Source organism: Micrasema longulum, unplaced genomic scaffold (assembly GCF_059751315.1).
Source record: "Micrasema longulum isolate JH-2025_06_02 unplaced genomic scaffold, ASM5975131v1 h1tg000334l, whole genome shotgun sequence".
Classification (NCBI taxonomy): Eukaryota; Metazoa; Arthropoda; class Insecta; order Trichoptera; family Brachycentridae; genus Micrasema; species Micrasema longulum.
Window position 1 is genome coordinate 226,060 of NW_028277538.1, and position 17,736 is coordinate 243,795.

General features: G+C 34.0%; 1 protein-coding gene across 1 annotated transcript in view; it reads right to left on the reverse strand.

The window, feature by feature from the left end:
* Window positions 1-17,736, reverse strand: part of LOC148282370 (potassium voltage-gated channel subfamily KQT member 1-like) — a 106,069-nt gene that overhangs the window by 10,619 nt on the left and 77,714 nt on the right. The window contains exons 7-11 of the mRNA XM_088225188.1: window positions 16,469-16,595; window positions 13,542-13,717; window positions 11,902-12,153; window positions 11,547-11,615; window positions 10,142-10,288 (exon numbers count right to left, since the gene is read on the reverse strand). Coding sequence (XP_088081314.1) covers window positions 10,142-10,288; window positions 11,547-11,615; window positions 11,902-12,153; window positions 13,542-13,717; window positions 16,469-16,595 — 771 coding nt within the window. The remainder of the gene's footprint in view (window positions 1-10,141; window positions 10,289-11,546; window positions 11,616-11,901; window positions 12,154-13,541; window positions 13,718-16,468; window positions 16,596-17,736) is intronic.

A 17,736-nucleotide genomic window follows, 5' to 3' on the forward strand; every position in this document is an offset into this window, starting at 1 on the left:
ACAATGAATACGAATGAAGCTTTGTGTTGAGTGACGTTAGAAGGCGCTACTCAGGGGCGATTTTATGGCATCACGAAATTTGACAGTGCTATTTAATGACGAGCGCCCGAGTGATGCCAAAACATCCCGAATGGACAACACGTCGGGAATTATAATCTTTGACGGAATATTTTCTTTTCTCTTTCTTATTTTACACAAGAATATTATAACTGTATTTATTACAGGAGCAAAAATTCATAAACATTTCTTGTATACCCACGAACAGGCCATGCCTTTGTGGGATTTTTTAGGTTACAATTTTTACTGTTAATATGTATATCATTGGTATGTAACTATCCTTTATTTTTTTAATACTCTGTTTTACCTTTTATGTATATTGAAAAAAAATTAAAAAGGTGCGTTGCGGTAAGTCTACTTTGATAATTTTTCATCTATTTTAAAAGTTGTTTCTCTAAATTTTATTTTAATAATCTGATAATAGTATAATCTGACATTATCTATTGTAAAGTTAAGCTAATTTAGTTTTTTTTAGATAAAACGTGTCTTTATGGGGTCGTCATTTTCAAAAATGTAAATTGGCAAGAAGAACAAAGGGTAGTTCACCACAAACATTATTAATATTCTCTGCCACTCAAATTAATATATAGTTTATAACGTGATACAAGAAACATCATATGACTACACGGAGCTTAAGCCAGAAAGCCACAGATTAATCGTAAAATCACCAGTCGTCGATATTTTACTTTCGATATTTTTATACAGTATAAAATCAGCAAGTTTAAAAAATTGATAAAATAATAATATGGTAAAATACTTGCAGTTGTTTTAGTTCTTAATTCTTTTCCAAGGCAGCTAATTTATCGAAATTTGGGGATTTGCAAGTAAATCCCAATGTATTTTTAACGTTGTTTTAAAACGTGAAGCTTTTATTTCAATGTTAACATTGTTTAAAAAAAATATGCTTTATTGTAGTAAAATTGGTAATAGTTTTTAAGAAGTTCTGCAAAAATGTGTTTTCCAAATTTTTCGGGAAAGCTTTTTTATAAAACGTCTTCACCTTTTTTGTTCTATTGAGTATTTTATATACAGGATGTTCTTTAAACCCTGTCACATCCGAAACCACAATGATCAGTTTGGGCAAGAAGACATATTAGCATATTAAAAAAAATATTTCGAACAAAGAAAATTTTAAAAAGTAAAAGAAAATTTTAAAAGTAATTAAAAAAAACAAATGGTTCCTTACTTCTACAGGGGAGAAGTAAGGAGAGCGCGGCGAAGTATCATCCCCCATCCCTCTCCTCGTTTCTCCCCTGCAGAAGTAAGCAACCATTTGCTTTTTTTGATATTTTATTTTTTAAAATTTTATTCGTACCGAAAAATTATGTCTTCTTGCTCATACTGATCTTCGTGGTTTCGGATGTGACAGGGTTTAATGAACACCCTGTATATTCGACTAAAAAGCCAAGTAAAACTAACCAATTACAGCAGGGATGGAGAATACCTCAAATAAGGGGATATGGAAGTCTAGGCATTTACAGGGCTTATGACCTGTCATTGGCTGGTTTAAGTGGCCACTTTACACACCGTGTAACATTCACCATTTTGCCTATGTTTGAACATCCATATTTCTTCAATTCTTCCATTTGTTGATTTTAGTGAAGTTAAAGAGCTGAAGCCTTTACTGTCGTGAAGAGATTCATCTGACTGAATTATTTCACATACTAGGCAACGCCTGAAAACAATTTTTAAACTTCTATTAATACTATTAATAATATTTTTGAAAAATGCGCTTGATGTTGAACATAAATCATCTCCGTTTGAAGTTGGCGTGGCTTAACGCATTTTTGCATGACACCATCCAATTATTCTTTTAAAGGAACCTACCTGTTACTGATTTGAGAATTCAACGGAGAAATTTCAAACAAATTATTGGAAAAGTGATTAAAAACACCTATGAGTCTGAACGAACGAGTTCAAACTTTATTTCGACCTTTGAAAAATGTTTTTCAGCATACAAAGTAAGGCGAATTAACTTCGGGGGCTGGAAATCGTCAAATCGCTTCAAACTATTACATTTGAAGTTTCGTCCCAGTTTCCTACAAATTAGCTGCCAAAGAAAAGATCGAACGATTGGGCGATTTCAGATACCATTATATCTACTTTATATATTATTATTACCTTATCTCTTTCTGATATTAATTTATCAAATATTTTTGTGTACCGTATATTATATTATTTTCACATATATACTTACTGTTAACTAATTTTCATTATTTGTTTTTAACAATAATTTGTTGATACCATTTTTTTTTATACTTATAAGTATATGAAAATGTATATATTTTTTTGTTTGAATTCTTTAGAAGTTATTTACAATTTGCTTTTTAATTCAATTACTTTTATTATATCCATATAAAATTATTTTTTTTCTTTTTTACGATGTAAAGTTTTACTTTTTATTTTGCATGGCAGTATGCTTCTTATTGTTTCTAAATGTATACAAAAAAGCATTGTTTATCTTTTAAATTTTTACGCACTATGTTTGTACTTAACTGTATATTTTTTGTAAATGCCCCTTGGGCGTATTGTAAAATTAAATAAATAAAAAATATATTTAGATACACCTGAGTAATAGAGAAATATCACATTTTTTTACAAATTTCAAGTTAAACGAGTATAAATTACTGTCGAGAAAAAAAATATTTTACTACTTATTAAAATTATTTAAAACGATCATTGCATTGGCCACGCCCCTAATATGTCACGATTCATGTTCATTTTGAACTTTGCTTGTAACAGTTTAATTTTTACAGAACATCGTCACGAATCTTGACATCACAATTATCAATGGCAAACATGTAGCGTTCTTCAAAAAACATATTTTTAAATTTATGTACGAAAAAAATTCTCCAAAATATCCATATTGATTTTGAAAATACAATTAATTTTACAAAATCTATTTCATACATTTTTATCGCGTATTCGTAGTATGTGATATTTCTCCATTCAAATTATTTTATTTTTGCTATGGTATTTTACATCTAAACACAAATATCATGCATCTACACATGTGTGTATGTATGTACTTTATGTAAAGTAATGATTTTTTATACAAATCTACTCGCATATACAGATTTAATTTATTGTAAGGGTGTGTAATTTAGTTCACTGGTGTTCGGGTCTTGAATTTCGTGCAATCTAAACACGTTGCTATTCTGCAATTTAATTCACAATCCGAGAATGTGAGGTTAGGTTTGATTGGAGAGGGTTCATGAATAAATTATATTAGTCTTGGTGACCACTGCTAACGAGTCACGACCAGACTAAGGTATTAGGTTAGGTTTAACTGCATTTAGATGAGGTTAGGTTAGGTAAAGTGTAACGACAATAGGATGGGATACAGTTATGAAATAATATATAGCTAAATGAGGTTAAGTTTTGTGTAACTATGATTGGATGAGGCTAGGTTGTATAATACTAAGTTTGATTAAGATTAGGTGTAACAAATAATATACGAGGTTATGTTAAGTGTGAAAAAAATATGATAGTATGAAGTAAGGTGTTACTACGAACAGGAGATGATAGGTTGTGTCTTTGGTAAATATAGTTAGGTTCGGTTAAGTGTAATGACAATTGGTTGAGATACAATTCTGTCTAACTATAGTTAAATGAGGTAACGTTTTGTGTAACTATGATTGAATGAGGCCAGGTTGTATAATACTACATTTGATTAAGATTAGTGTAACAAATAACAGACAAGATTATGTTAAGTGTGACAAAAGTAGGATAAGATGAGGTTAGGTGTTACTACGAATAGGAAATGATAGGTTGTGTCTTTGGTAAATATTGTTAGGTTCGGTTAAGTGTAATGACAATTGGTTGAGATACAATTCTGTCTAACTATAGTTAAATGAGGTAACGTTTTGTGTAACTATGATTGAATGAGGCCAGGTTGTATAATACTACATTTGATTAAGGTTAGTGTAACATATAACAGACAAGATTATGTTAAGTGTGACAAAAGTAGGATAAGATGAGGTTAGGTGTTACTACGAATAGGAAATGATAGGTTGTGTCTTTGGTAAATATTGTTAGGGTCGGTTAAGTGTAATGACAATTGGTTGAGATACAATTCTGTCTAACTATAGTTAAATGAGGTAACGTTTTGTGTAACTATGATTGAATGAGGCCAGGTTGTATAATACTACATTTGATTAAGATTAGTGTAACATATAACAGACAAGATTATGTTAAGTGTGACAAAAGTAGGATAAGATGAGGTTAGGTGTTACTACGAATAGGAAATGATAGGTTGTGTCTTTGGTAACTTTAGTTAGGTTAGGTCAAGTGTAATGACTATTGGTTGAGATAAAATTCGGTCTAACCATAGTCAAATGAGATTAAGTTTTGAGTAACTATGATTGGATGAGGCTAGGTTGTATAATATTACATTTGATTAGGATAAGTTACAAATAACAGATAATGTTATGTTAAGTGTGACAAAAATAGGATAAGATGAGGTAAGGTGATACTAGGAAAAGATGAGAATATATTAAGTGTTGGGAGTAACAATGGTTAGATGAAATTTGGTAAGGTGTAAACACGGTTGGATGAGATAAAGTTAGGTTAGTGTAAAATTATGATTGGATGGAGGCAGGTGAGAGTTTCGACTTCAGTCCCGCTGAAGTCGCCATATATGGCGCGTGCATCCAAACTAAACATACTAAGTTAGGGAGTGACAGCTAGAATACATTCACAGCTCACGTTTCACCTGTGATATCCTTAGTTACTTGGAGACAGTCAAGCAGTCAAAACAAACGTCAAAGCAATCAGCATAATCCATTTCTTACTTAGTAATCACATGACACAACTGTTACAAGCTACGCTCTCAGTGAAGAATTATGAGATTTCATTTTAATGAACTTATCGGAAATTTAAAGGCATGTTTTTCAATGTGTAAAATATAATAATGTTGTATTTCAAACATATCATTGACAGTTATTTAAAATGCGGAAGAACTGAAAGAATCCTTAAAAAATATTGATTTACTATATTTTTTACCGTCGTTTTTTAACGTTGATATAATATTTACTTAAGTTTTTGAAGCAGGTTAAAATTTTGCCGTATTGAACTGACTGGAACTGTAATTGTACTAGAAATTTGTACCGTGTCGCAGTCGGCAGCAGGCAGATTCCGTGTCATTTTTGTATTGTGTAGTGCCGAGTTACCATGTTGAGTTGAATTTTAGCCCGTTGTCTTTGTTTACGTTATTTGGGTGTTTGTGTATTTCGATTGCATGTTTTATTATGCGTACACTGTAATTTCTAGGTTTATGCAAAAGTTTTGGTTATGTTATAGTTCAAATCTCCCAATATTATCGAACAGGAGCGTGATAAATGACCCCTTATTAATTTACACATTATTAAATGATAAAATAGAAATGAAGACACTGTGGATGAAAGCAGGCAAAACCCTGAGAGATCACGCTGAGAACACCAGGATAGGAGAGATACTCGTATGTGGGGCTGAGGACATCGTATCGTATCAGGTACAGCCAAGTCCAAAGAATACGCCAGGCTCGTATTTTGCACTACATAATCAGCTTTACGGGACTCGTTCCCGTAGAAGACCTCCCAAACCTGATAGCTGGGAATCCACCCCACAGGAGCAACCCTCTAGAGCATGGTTTCCCAAACTATGGATCGCGACCCACCAGTAGATCACGAGCGAATATTAAGTGGGCCCTCGCCACTTTATACATGAATTGAAAAAATAGGAAGTGATAAATTTGATATTTCATTCAGCTATTTAAAATTCCTAAAAATTGAAAAAAACTAAAGTCTGGTAAATATTGTCTTAAAATAATAATAATTTGAATTGCCAATGCACTACAGATGGCAGGACAGTCGCGGAATATTGCCAGCAGCGCCAGCCATACTGACGACTCAGTCGGCGACAGCGCGGCGAACGAAACACGTGTCATTTTAAACTTGACACTGGCTAGAACACCCCAGTTAGGGGTGAAAAAAGCCAAAAAAACCAAGAAGACGAAACACGTGTCATGTGTGAAGGATTTTCGGCTGTGGTTAACATTAAAACTAAATACCAAAATAAATAGGATATATGGGTGGGTCAGAATATTAATGGATCAAGTTCAAAATTTATAAAGTTGGAGTTTAATATTTCTATGGGTAGATAAAACAGATTTCTTTGTTGTGTTAGTAACAGAATAGTAGCTTTTCAATTTTCTCCATAGACGACAATACTACTATTGATTAGAGATCAAAATTTGAAACCTTTCAGAATATAAGTAATCATGTCCATTTTGTCAGCTCGTACCTCGTACACCATCAGAGGTAATATTATTTTGACTGTTGATTGCTAAAAATGAGTTCAGAAGAAGACTTTGGTTTGCCCAGCGATTCAGAATACTTACCAGATAAAGAATCTACGGATAAAGAAGAAATTATTGATGGTTAGATCATTTCCAATACTTTATAGCTGATTTATGAACGTTAAAAAAAATCATAATCATATTTGGACACATTCAATGATACGGCGGCTCTGGATAATTAAGAAAGCACTTTTACTGAACAACACTGATATTCATTTTTAGATGATACAATCCATCATACTGTTAATATTTCTACATAAGTATCGTACATTTAAAGAAAATTTAAATGATGATATGCCATTTTATGAAGTTGACCTGACATAAAAAGGCCGAGAAAGACCTGTCCAGTAGACCACAATCGTTCAGAACCCTTTGTACATGTGTCGTCGAGTGGTTACTGATATTGAAAAAAAAAAGATAGATTTGCTTATTGACGATGAAGTTATTTACGATTAATGTTGTATTTTAATGTTGCTCTATTTTTTTTTTTAATGTGCTTCATTTTCGTTGGGAAATTTTTCATAATAACAGTGAATCATGTTTATTTTATTTTATTTGTACTTTTGATATTAATAAAGCCTTTGTGTATCTTATTTTTTGTCTATTTATTTAAATTGATTCATGTACTATCAACATAAATTACGTGTTTGCAGCGAAAACATCCCTGGATTTTACCAAAGTCTTTCAACTTTAGATCTAATTATCTTAGAATCAGGATCGACGGACTTGATCTATTAATATTATGACCCACTCATATCAAACTCACTGCGATTAAAAGTAACTAAAGCTGAAGTTGATGCTAAAACTGTAATAAAGAAAAATAAGAAACAAATGCATCTTTTCCATTAAAATATCTTTGTAATAAAACCTTGCAGGCGTAGGTATTTGAGTTTAATTTTTTTTTTATTCAAGTTGTGTTTCTTATTTCAACAGTCTTTCATTTATATTGGTAACACTTATAAAAAATATTATTTTTATTTCAATTAGAACAAATAAGACAGCATTGAGTAGTTCTCGACTCGACGACTCGCCACTGGGGAAGCTGAGCATTACACTTTTCTTTAAGACAGCTAAGAGATGGGTCTCAAGATTAGAAATTTTTGTTAGATGGGTCGGAGCCCAGTCAAGTTTGGGAACCTATGCTCTAGAGAACAGACCACACCGATATATAGCAAAGAAAAAGAAGATAAAATGAATTGCTCTGAGTTGCGGAACAGTGTTCGAGTCACACATTAACTGACCAGACTTAGATTCATTGTGTCATCATCACAATTTTGATTTTTCATCAAATTCCCTAGTTACGAGTACAGGTGCATGCAGCGGCTTGCAAATCAACACGGTTATAATTTATGTAGATCAGTTTTACACCTCGCCGTTGATAAAACACCCATGAGTCTGAACGAACGAGTTCAAACTTTATTTTGACCTTTGAAAAGTGTTTTTCGGCATACAAAGTAAAGTGAATTAACTTCGAGGGTTGGAAATCGCCAAATCGCTTCAAACTATTTCATTTCGTCCCAGTTTCCTACAAAATAGCGGCCAAAGAAAATGTTGAAAGATTGGGCGATTTCAGATACCATTACATCTACTTTATATATTTAGATACACTTGAGTAATAGATAAATATCACATTTTTTACAAACTTAAAGTTAAAAGAGTCCATGAAATACTGTCGAGTAAAAAAAATATTTTACTACTTATTAAAATGATTTAAAACGGTCATTGCATTGGCCACCTCCCTTATACGTCACGATTCATGTTAAATAATGAAAATAATAAAATCAATATAACGAAATCAATAATAAATAATAAAATCAATAAAGTCAAATAACAAAATGCTGAGCCGTGATTAAAAACGCTATCTTCATCGGTTCATATCGAGAGCGTATAAAGCAAAATCGATATTAACTCTTAAAGCCCGCTGCCTCAAAAAAACACGTGCGTGGCGGTGTTGGGTCAAATTAGACCCAGTTGTTAATGTCGCCTTTTAGGCATGTCGGTTTTATAATATTGTTCTTTCATAACAATATGCCCTTAATCATGAAAAGATGGGTGGTAAAGTTTTGCGTGTAAAAATATTGTTCACAAATCGGTCATTTACAACGGGTCTAATTCTACCCATCTCTGGAAAGTAAAAGTTAATTTACGTACGAAAATGTGCATATTTTTCTAAAAATTTTAAGTATCTTCGTCGGAAACCTGTAGATAAAATTGAAGATGTTTACTTCCCATTTTGATGCGGGCCCTAGGGGTAAATTACAATGTGAAGTTCAGAGTTACCTTCGTCTGTTTATAAAGCAAAGTCTATAATTCTTGGTTTTGGGTCTAAAAGGGCCAATGTCGGATTTCATTTTTTCTTGCAAACATTTTGTGGATAAATAAATACAAATAATAAAAATTATATTACACATACACACGCGGTAGTGTTTTTTTTTTATTGAAAATAGTTTCAAACATCTGCAACAGTTTATTATAACTTGTATCAAGCGTGTATTTAAATGAGTTTTTTTTGTATTTGTGTTAAAAAAGAATATGATTTTGATTGATAAGTTCAGCTTTATAAAAAATTTAAATTAAAGACAGTATTAAAAATTTACAGAGAAAAAGTGTAGCAGTCATTGCGCAATCGGTGCATTAATGAAAAAATCTTATAAAACATGCATAAATTATGCATTACTAAACACGACGTCACGAAGCACTAATACATAAAGCTCTAGAAGAGAAATAAATGAGAATATAAATATTTAAATCAGGAAGCTTGAAAAGCTGAAATTTTTTGTTTCGGTCAGCGGACAATATTTAAATAAACAAGTGTTAGAATATTTTTTTTTTCAGGAATCAATAAGTTAAAAAGCCTATTAATGATTCAACAAGGTTTTGAAAAATATGCTATTCAAAATACATATTTGACTCACGCGATTTTATCATAAATCTATTCCTTTTATTGTGGCCAAGAAAAGGAAGAATTTTTAAATGTAACGTAATTACGTTCCTTTTTATGTCTTTTTTAACACTACAAATTAGGATTTCCCAGCTTCTTATTATTTTCAGAACAGCATAATTTATGTGTTCTTAAAACAGTGAATGGCTGGTACCAAGAACATTTCATATTGCTCTTCATTCATAATTTTTACTGCAACCGGCTAGCGCCCAAAACTTGCAATATGCACAAATGTCCCGGAAACTCTGCAGTAGAGCGTTTTGTGGAAGGCAAAAGACCAAAAAATATCATAAATAAGTCTCGAGTAACCGCTTGTTTCGTTTGAACTGCCTGTTCCTTAAAACAGCGTGCAGTCCACTAACAGCTTTAACACGCTGGTCTTTTGAGCCTGATGTGATCTGGCGACATGTATTCGAAAAATAGCAAACTTGGTACAAAATATTTTGATTATGTCAGTAATTGAATTGTTTCACAAAATATCTTGTATGTAACCAAAGAATTGCCCAGTTTGAATGTGAATCTAACTGCCAGAACTGAAGAGAGAAGTATAGGCTCACTGTCTACAAAGAAAAAGATGCGAGGAAAGAAAATGAAAAGTGTAATACGTAATTCCACCGGAATGCGGTTAATTCAAATTATCTTAAACAACTATTTGGACGGAGAGGTAATATTATACCCAACAAAAGGTCCATCAGTATTTTGAAGTGAATGCTGGTGAATCTACATTATTTTCTCTTTTCGTACATCTCCTTCCGACAGTTGTCCTACAGTGGTAGATGAAACATCGTATTTAGGATTGAACATACTCTTGATAAAGGCGTGGTGGCAACTGCAGGTGTTTGCTGTGAGCTGGTGTCTTTGACGTAGATATTCCAAGTGGCTGTACTCCGGAAGCTCTTGTCTGCGGCGTAGCATCGCCAGAGGCACTGGATCAGCATGGCAGCTGCAGGAATCTAAACATGGCAAACAATGTTTAAATCTGTTTATACTAAATGTTAAAGGTACAATGGGTAGACTAGTCAAGATATGAAAAGATCGAAGAATTACAAAAAATACAACTGTTCATCTTGTTAAAACTCTGATTTTTTCCATATACGGAGTAGAAATATGGCGCTGAAAGAGTCAGAGTGGTTATCCCACATTTACTCTATGTATGTATAGCACATTGACTTGGCGTTCAAATTTAATTTCTACCTACTGGGCCCTGGTTAAGATGTTGCAATGTTGTGGGTACCAAATATTGTCCCAGCCCCATAATAACAACTGAACTGATCGTGTGTACATGTGCTTTTTAATATTCTGACCGCGATCGCGAATAAGTAATTTTTGCGATCAATAATTCATTAAAACCGTGTGTCGTGTAATCGCATTTAATATTCAAGAAACCAGGTCAAGTGTCCCTGCTTTCTGATTATAAGATCTGATCTGATCCTGAATGCCGCGAGAGAAGTTCCAAACAATAAAGATGCCAGAACCCAGTACAAGTAAGGTAATTGCATTCATTGTGTTAGGGTTCGGTGGAAAAGTAAATAAAGATAACGCATTCCGAGAACCAGACCAATTCGAACGTTTATCTGCCAATAGGCAAGTGGCGCGATCACAGAGAGAAAAAATATTGATGCCTTCAATATGCGGTTCTGGAGAAGAATGCTCCGGATTCTATGGACGGCGATACGAATTATCGTGCCCATACTGAATGAGCTAAAGATTGGGGATCAACTTGTACAATATTTTAGACTCATCGCCAGAAAAAAATCAAACAGACTCAAAAAGCTCGTAATGATGGGTGGAGTGCAAGGAAGAAGAACCAGAAGCCGCTCACCTACCCGGTGGAGCGACTTAATAAAATTTACGCTTCAGTCTTCAGTAATTGATGCTCTTCGTTCTGCCCAGAACAGGATTACCTGGTGGCAGACGATAAGAATAATGAAAGAGTTAAAAAGCGCAGCCGATATTTTCAGTCATGAGGGTTCGAGGACATGCTTAATGTGAAATCTAAGTATACTAAAACTACTTACATTTTGTATTTTAAAAAAGAGAGCATGGACTATCTGAATATTTAATTCTAAAATATACAAGTAATTGTAAAGTCTGTCTAGTAGCATTTGATTTTGCTGAAAATTCAATAGCGTTTCACCACAATTGTTGAGTTATAATACAAAAATGGATCAATAAGATCATGATCAATGGTTAAATAGAACAACTTCACACCTGTCTGTTGAAATGTTTTTGCCTTTGTTTTTGTTGCACTTTGAGGGCAAAACCGGATCCCAAAATGCCCTGAAAATAAACGAATTTGGTGAACAAAAATTTCAGCATAGTACAAAAGTATCGTAATATTCAGTAAATAATACCAATTATATTGATTTTATTTGATAATCCCTTAATCAGTTAATTAATGAACATTATCATCCGCCCGGACACAGTAATCTATATAACGTAGGAGAAACATATTATTTTTTCAGCCATCATGTGGGATATCCCTAAAATTATCTCCAGCATGTAAGAACCTAACCCTAAAGTAGTTTCTAGTGTGTGAGATTACTGTATTAGATGACGGACTCACAGCTGGCAGGGCGAAGAATGAGATTGCAAACACAGAGAAGCAGGAGGCGACTATCTTGCCCATCCACGTCTGGGGAACGGTGTCCCCGTAGCCGATGGTGGTGACAGTGATGACCCCCCACCAGAGGGCATCCGCGTACGACCGGAAGTCCGTCTTCCCGTTAGGTCCCACCACGTCCTTCTCCGCCAGGTATACGAAGTAGGATGAAAATATCAGGCCCAGGAAGCCGATGTACAGAGTTGTGATCAATTCCTGGAAAAACGAAATACCGTGGTTTCAGAAATTTATATATTTATGCGCTCAGCGGACATTTACGTAGATGATATTTTACATTACATCGATAGAACAAGAAACGATATTATATTATCGAATACTACAAAGTCTGAAAAGTATTTGAATTCGATTTAGCGATCGCATAAAAGAAGTCAAGATTGGCAGACCCAAGAATTCTAAGCAAGGCGGAGTGAAAAGCGCAATAAGTACTATTTTCAGTAGGAAAATGTCAATATTGTCTTACATTTCTAGTAGGATATTTTATTTTATAGAGCTCAGTAGTTTTGACGCATCAACCCATCATCGATATTTTAAAAGCACACTCCCCATATCAACCTTTCCGATTTTTTATATTCTAGGACATCAAAAATGACTATCTCGGACTTCTTGGAAAAAAATGGTCATTGTTGCGTGTTACAATACTTTCATTTGAAAGGTTTCAATACAACCAATATTAAAAACGAGCTAAATTCTTCTCTAGAGGAGTCTGCTCCTTCGTTTACAATACAATGCTGGGTGGCAGGGTAAACGAAGCCGTACGAACTGCGAAGACAAGCATCGCAGGGACTTTTTACCAAATAGAAAAGAAAATTCACGAAAAAGTGTTGGATGACCGTCGATTAAAAATGCGCAAGCTAGCAGATATAATAGGAATTTCAAAAAGTGCTGAACATTGCATATTGACAAATAAATTAGACACGAGAAAGCTGTGCGCGAGATGGGTGCCACATTTGCTTAAAACGGAATCAAAATAGCGTCGTGCGGATATTTCAATAGATTATTTGGCGATGTTTAAGCGGAGTTTTCGAGTCGATTAATAACCATGAATGGACTTCACTGGCAACACCAAATGCCAGGCAGCCCACAGCAATAAACCTAACACGACACCGGTCACTACAAACTGGAAATTAACGAAACCAGACTCTCGATCGCTGGTACTGGACGTCTAGCAAAACATCGTAACCGACACTCAATAGTTTCCTAAATTCAACTCATTTTTACTGTGACGGCTAAATTCATTAAATACTGTATATATTTCCTACGAGTTTTAACATATTTAAACATCTGTTATAGTTTGTTAAATAAAGTATTAAAATTTGTAATAAACTCCACCTATACAACAAAATTTCTGCTAAGTTTAATTTAATTAAACGAAAAAGATTTACTACACATGAAGGAGACTATGTTGAGAAATAAAAATATTTTTTGCAAATTTTTTTGTGTTTTCTTTGTTGGGTCGAGTACCACAGAACGACATGTGTTGCCTTTATTGAAGATGGGACTAATAGATCTAATTTATCCTGAATATCTGAATAGATTATTATGTACGCAACCATTATTCAGTTCATAATAAAGTTTGGCATCACCTGTCGGTGGATGAAGACCACGGATCCCAGGAGTCTCCAAGTGCCGCCCTGACGGTCTACGTGCAGCATCCTGAGGATCTGAAGGAAGCGGATCCCTCTGATGGCGCTGGTGGCGAACACCTGCCCGTTGGAGCCAACAGACAGCACCACCATGGACGCGACGACCACTATTAAATCTGAAAAGATGCCAGTTATTTTATTGTTTTGTCTGCAATGATTTGGGCTTATAATTTGTATTAGTACCTAATATATAGTAATAATACATCGGAAGTATTCACATAAATAATACATTATCCTAATTATCAACAAACAATTTTTCTCTGAGTTCTTATCTCAATATGCAGGTTAAACTTTTTTGTGTACCAAAATGTTTAAAGATAAGTGCTGGATTTCTAAATTTTATCCCTAAAAACACTCCCCCAAGATTCCCAAGATTCTCGTACCGTTAAATTTCATCACACATCACTATCATCACCATAATCATCATCATCATCATCATCATCATCATCATCATCATCATCATCATCATCATCATCATCATCATCATCATCATCATCATCATCATCATCATCATCATCATCATCATCATCATCATCATCATCATCATCATCATCATCATCATCATCATCATCATCATCATCATCATCATCATCATCATCATCATCATCATCATCATCATCATCATCATCATCATCATCATCATCATCATCATCATCATCATCATCATCATCATCATCATCATCATCATCATCATCATCATCATCATCATCATCATCATCATCATCATCATCATCATCATCATCATCATCATCATCATCATCATCATCATCATCATCATCATCATCATCATCATCATCATCATCATCATCATCATCATCCAAAGTTCAATAGTTCGTCTTGTTGAACAATTTCACCGACCAAAAATTAACAACGTAGTCGAGATAGAACGTGAAATTTGATTTAAAAAATGGAATAATTTGCAAACGCTGTTGAAACGTGTATCTCCTCATGAGTAAATGGCATAGTCCAATGATTTTAAACCCTTTGTGAGCGTTTTGAAGTTCTGGCGGGGCTTTTTAAATTTTAGGCATTTAGGCGGCGCTGAAGATGATCGCGTGGGCATTGTGTCAATATAGAAACATAAGTTCAATATCTTGTTTTTCATTTAAAATATAGATAGGCCTATTCAAAAAAGAACAAAATATCACCTGTGAGTGAAAGTTTTGTACCGTCCAAGGCTGGTAATCCATTTTTATCAGACGTAGAAAGTGTCAGTTCAAATTCAAAAGAGCAGTTTATTGACTTACAAAATGACTGCGAAGCCAAAATAGTATTCAATCAATGTGATTATAATGATTTGTGGGTTCGTTTTCGCCATCAATACTCTCTTCTGTTGAAAGAAAGGACATACCTACACTGTAATTGGGCCTCCTGGCCTGTTTTGGTTTTAAAAAAAATGCATGGATACTATGTAAAGAAAAGTTTAAACTTTTTATTTAGATTTTCGTTGATTTAAAAAAAATTGGAGCTGGTTAATTTCAGTGTGGTAAAGGGGCCGATTCTTTCAATACGGTTAAGAAACATTGACATAGACTGTCGTTTAAAAATGAGAAAGAAGAACAACCTCACTCCTATTTGAGAAAAGTAAAAAACAAAATGCGTCGTCCCCATTGAAAAACCCTATATAAAGGCAAAGTATTTATAAATAGGTATTTTTGTTTCTGTCAATTGTAATTTTGATATTCACCCGAAACTTTTTTCAAGAGGGTAAACATTATTTTAAGCCTGACGAGAAAATGGTTACCGAGTCAACATTTTTAGATATTGAAGCCCGTCAGTTAGGTTTACCCCGAGTTATTTAGGATTATATTTTTATTTTTTACGACCAACTTTGAGCAAAGAAAAACATTGGCAAAATGAAACCACAACTTTGATTCTTTCGTAAATTGGGTTGTTGGATTTGTTGAATTTAATAAATAATAATATATTATTCATTTATTTATTAGTTTATACATACATAGTTACAAAAATGGCACAAAAAACACTCTTTCTGTTTGTACTCGGAGTGGGCTCAGTATATGAAGGGTCGGCAAGCCAGAAATATTAGTATGCCTAATGTTGCAATCGGTTCCTATATGGGCAAATGCCTGTTCTAAGAAACCGATTAGTTGCGGCAAATATGGTTTTCGAATATGTTTCCTATGAATAAAAATAATATTGAAGAAATAGAAAAACAGTTATAGCCCAAAAGAGAAGAAAAGAAAAAAAAAGTACAGTTTACATTAAATGTAAAAATAAAATTAAATATATAAATAAATACACATGCATACATACTACATACAAAACAGAGGTAAGGATAGATAATTCAAAATTATATGAAAGTAAATAAAATAAAATAATTTTTATTTTAAGGATCTTAATCAATTTTTTTTATTTTTGTATAAATACATTGAACTCCTTAATAAAGATACCAGTCTCGAAGATGTCGCGAAAGCGACAAAACGGGTCGCTGGATATTCCAAATTTGAAGTGGAAAGTATCACTCGTCTTTTATTTATATAATAAATTACAATGAACTTTCATCAAGAATTTTCACTTACAAACTTAAATGTTTTTTAAATATTATTATTATTCTTTCCTTCATGTTACAAAAATGATCAAAATACGCTGCAATTGGTGTACCATTACAGTGCCCTATGCACCATAAGTTGCGGAAAGGGAATGATGATGGTGATGTATCATAACTAATATTATTATAAATATGAAAACAAATGTACACTTGAATACAGAACACCATTATCGGTCGCACAGTAACCATATACATATATTAATATGAGTATAGCAGAGGAGCCGAACGGTACAGAGTCGTCGTGTTATTCACCCACAACGGTGTGGTTGTGGCCTTCTTAAAATATTTCGATCGTTACCTATGATGCAGATGGGTTTCCTTATGAACCGCAGTCTCCCGCAGAAGCCCATGTACTTGGAGCGGCATCCTGCTGACCAGAGCCGGACCAGGTACTCCACGCCGAAGAAAACCACAAGGCAGATCTCCTAGAACACCAAGATATCATATCTACCGTCAAAACATCTGACAAAAACAATATTTTATAAAAGTGTGAATCGACCCGGAGCGAATGGTTTAAATAAGCGATTATGCACAGCTTACCATTATATTTATACTACTACTACCATCACGCTATTTCCCCGTCGGGGTAGGCAGAGATAATGGACTTCCACACACGTCTATCCTGGAATACATTCCTGGCTTCTTCCAGATTCATACATCTTGTAATATATGCCCTTCGGTTTTGTCTGCTTTTGACATGACTAGACTTAAGATTTTGGTTTATCTGATCATGCCACGTCTTCCTTGGTCGCTCTCGTCTCACGTTACCGATCATTTTCGCCATATATACTTGTTTTACTATTCTTTTGTCGTCAATTTGTTCTACGTGACCAAACCATCTCAGAGACCCTTTCTTAATCTTATCAATTATATTTGACTTTTGATAATAACGTATTATAGTAACTTTGTTTATGGGTACATTCTTTTAGCAAACAGCGAGAAAGATTTGCAAAAAATAGTCTCTAGAATGTATTATGTATGTTGGAGAGCGAATTGGTGATGAACGAAAGTTCAAAGTGATGGTATTTGAAAGGGGAAGTGAGGTTACTGACTGCATAATAAATGTAAACAACAAATGTCTCGAACAAGTAGAAGAATTTGTGTACTGGAAAGCATGTTTTTAAGAGATGGAATTGTAGAAAAAGGTGTTGAAAGGAGAGTGAATGTGGGCAGCAAAATGAACGGCGCACTAAGCGCAGTAATTGCTAATAAAAATATGTCAATCGAAGCTAAACTGGCAGTGCACAACGGAGTTTTAGTGCCATCACTTTTGTATGGAAGTGAAACATGGAACTGGCAGAGGAAGGATGAAAGCCGAATGAACGCGGTTGAAATGTGATATCTTAGATGAATGTGTGGGAAATCGATGTATGACAGGGTTACAAATGATGAAATCAGGCGAGGGTGTAAATATAAGTCAGGAATAATTGATAAGATTAGGAAAGGGTCGCTGAGATGGTTTGGTCATGTAGAACGAATGGATGACAAAAGAATGGTAAAACAAGTATATAAGGCGAAAATGAACGGTAACTTGAGATCAAAGAAGACGTGGCATGATCAGATAAA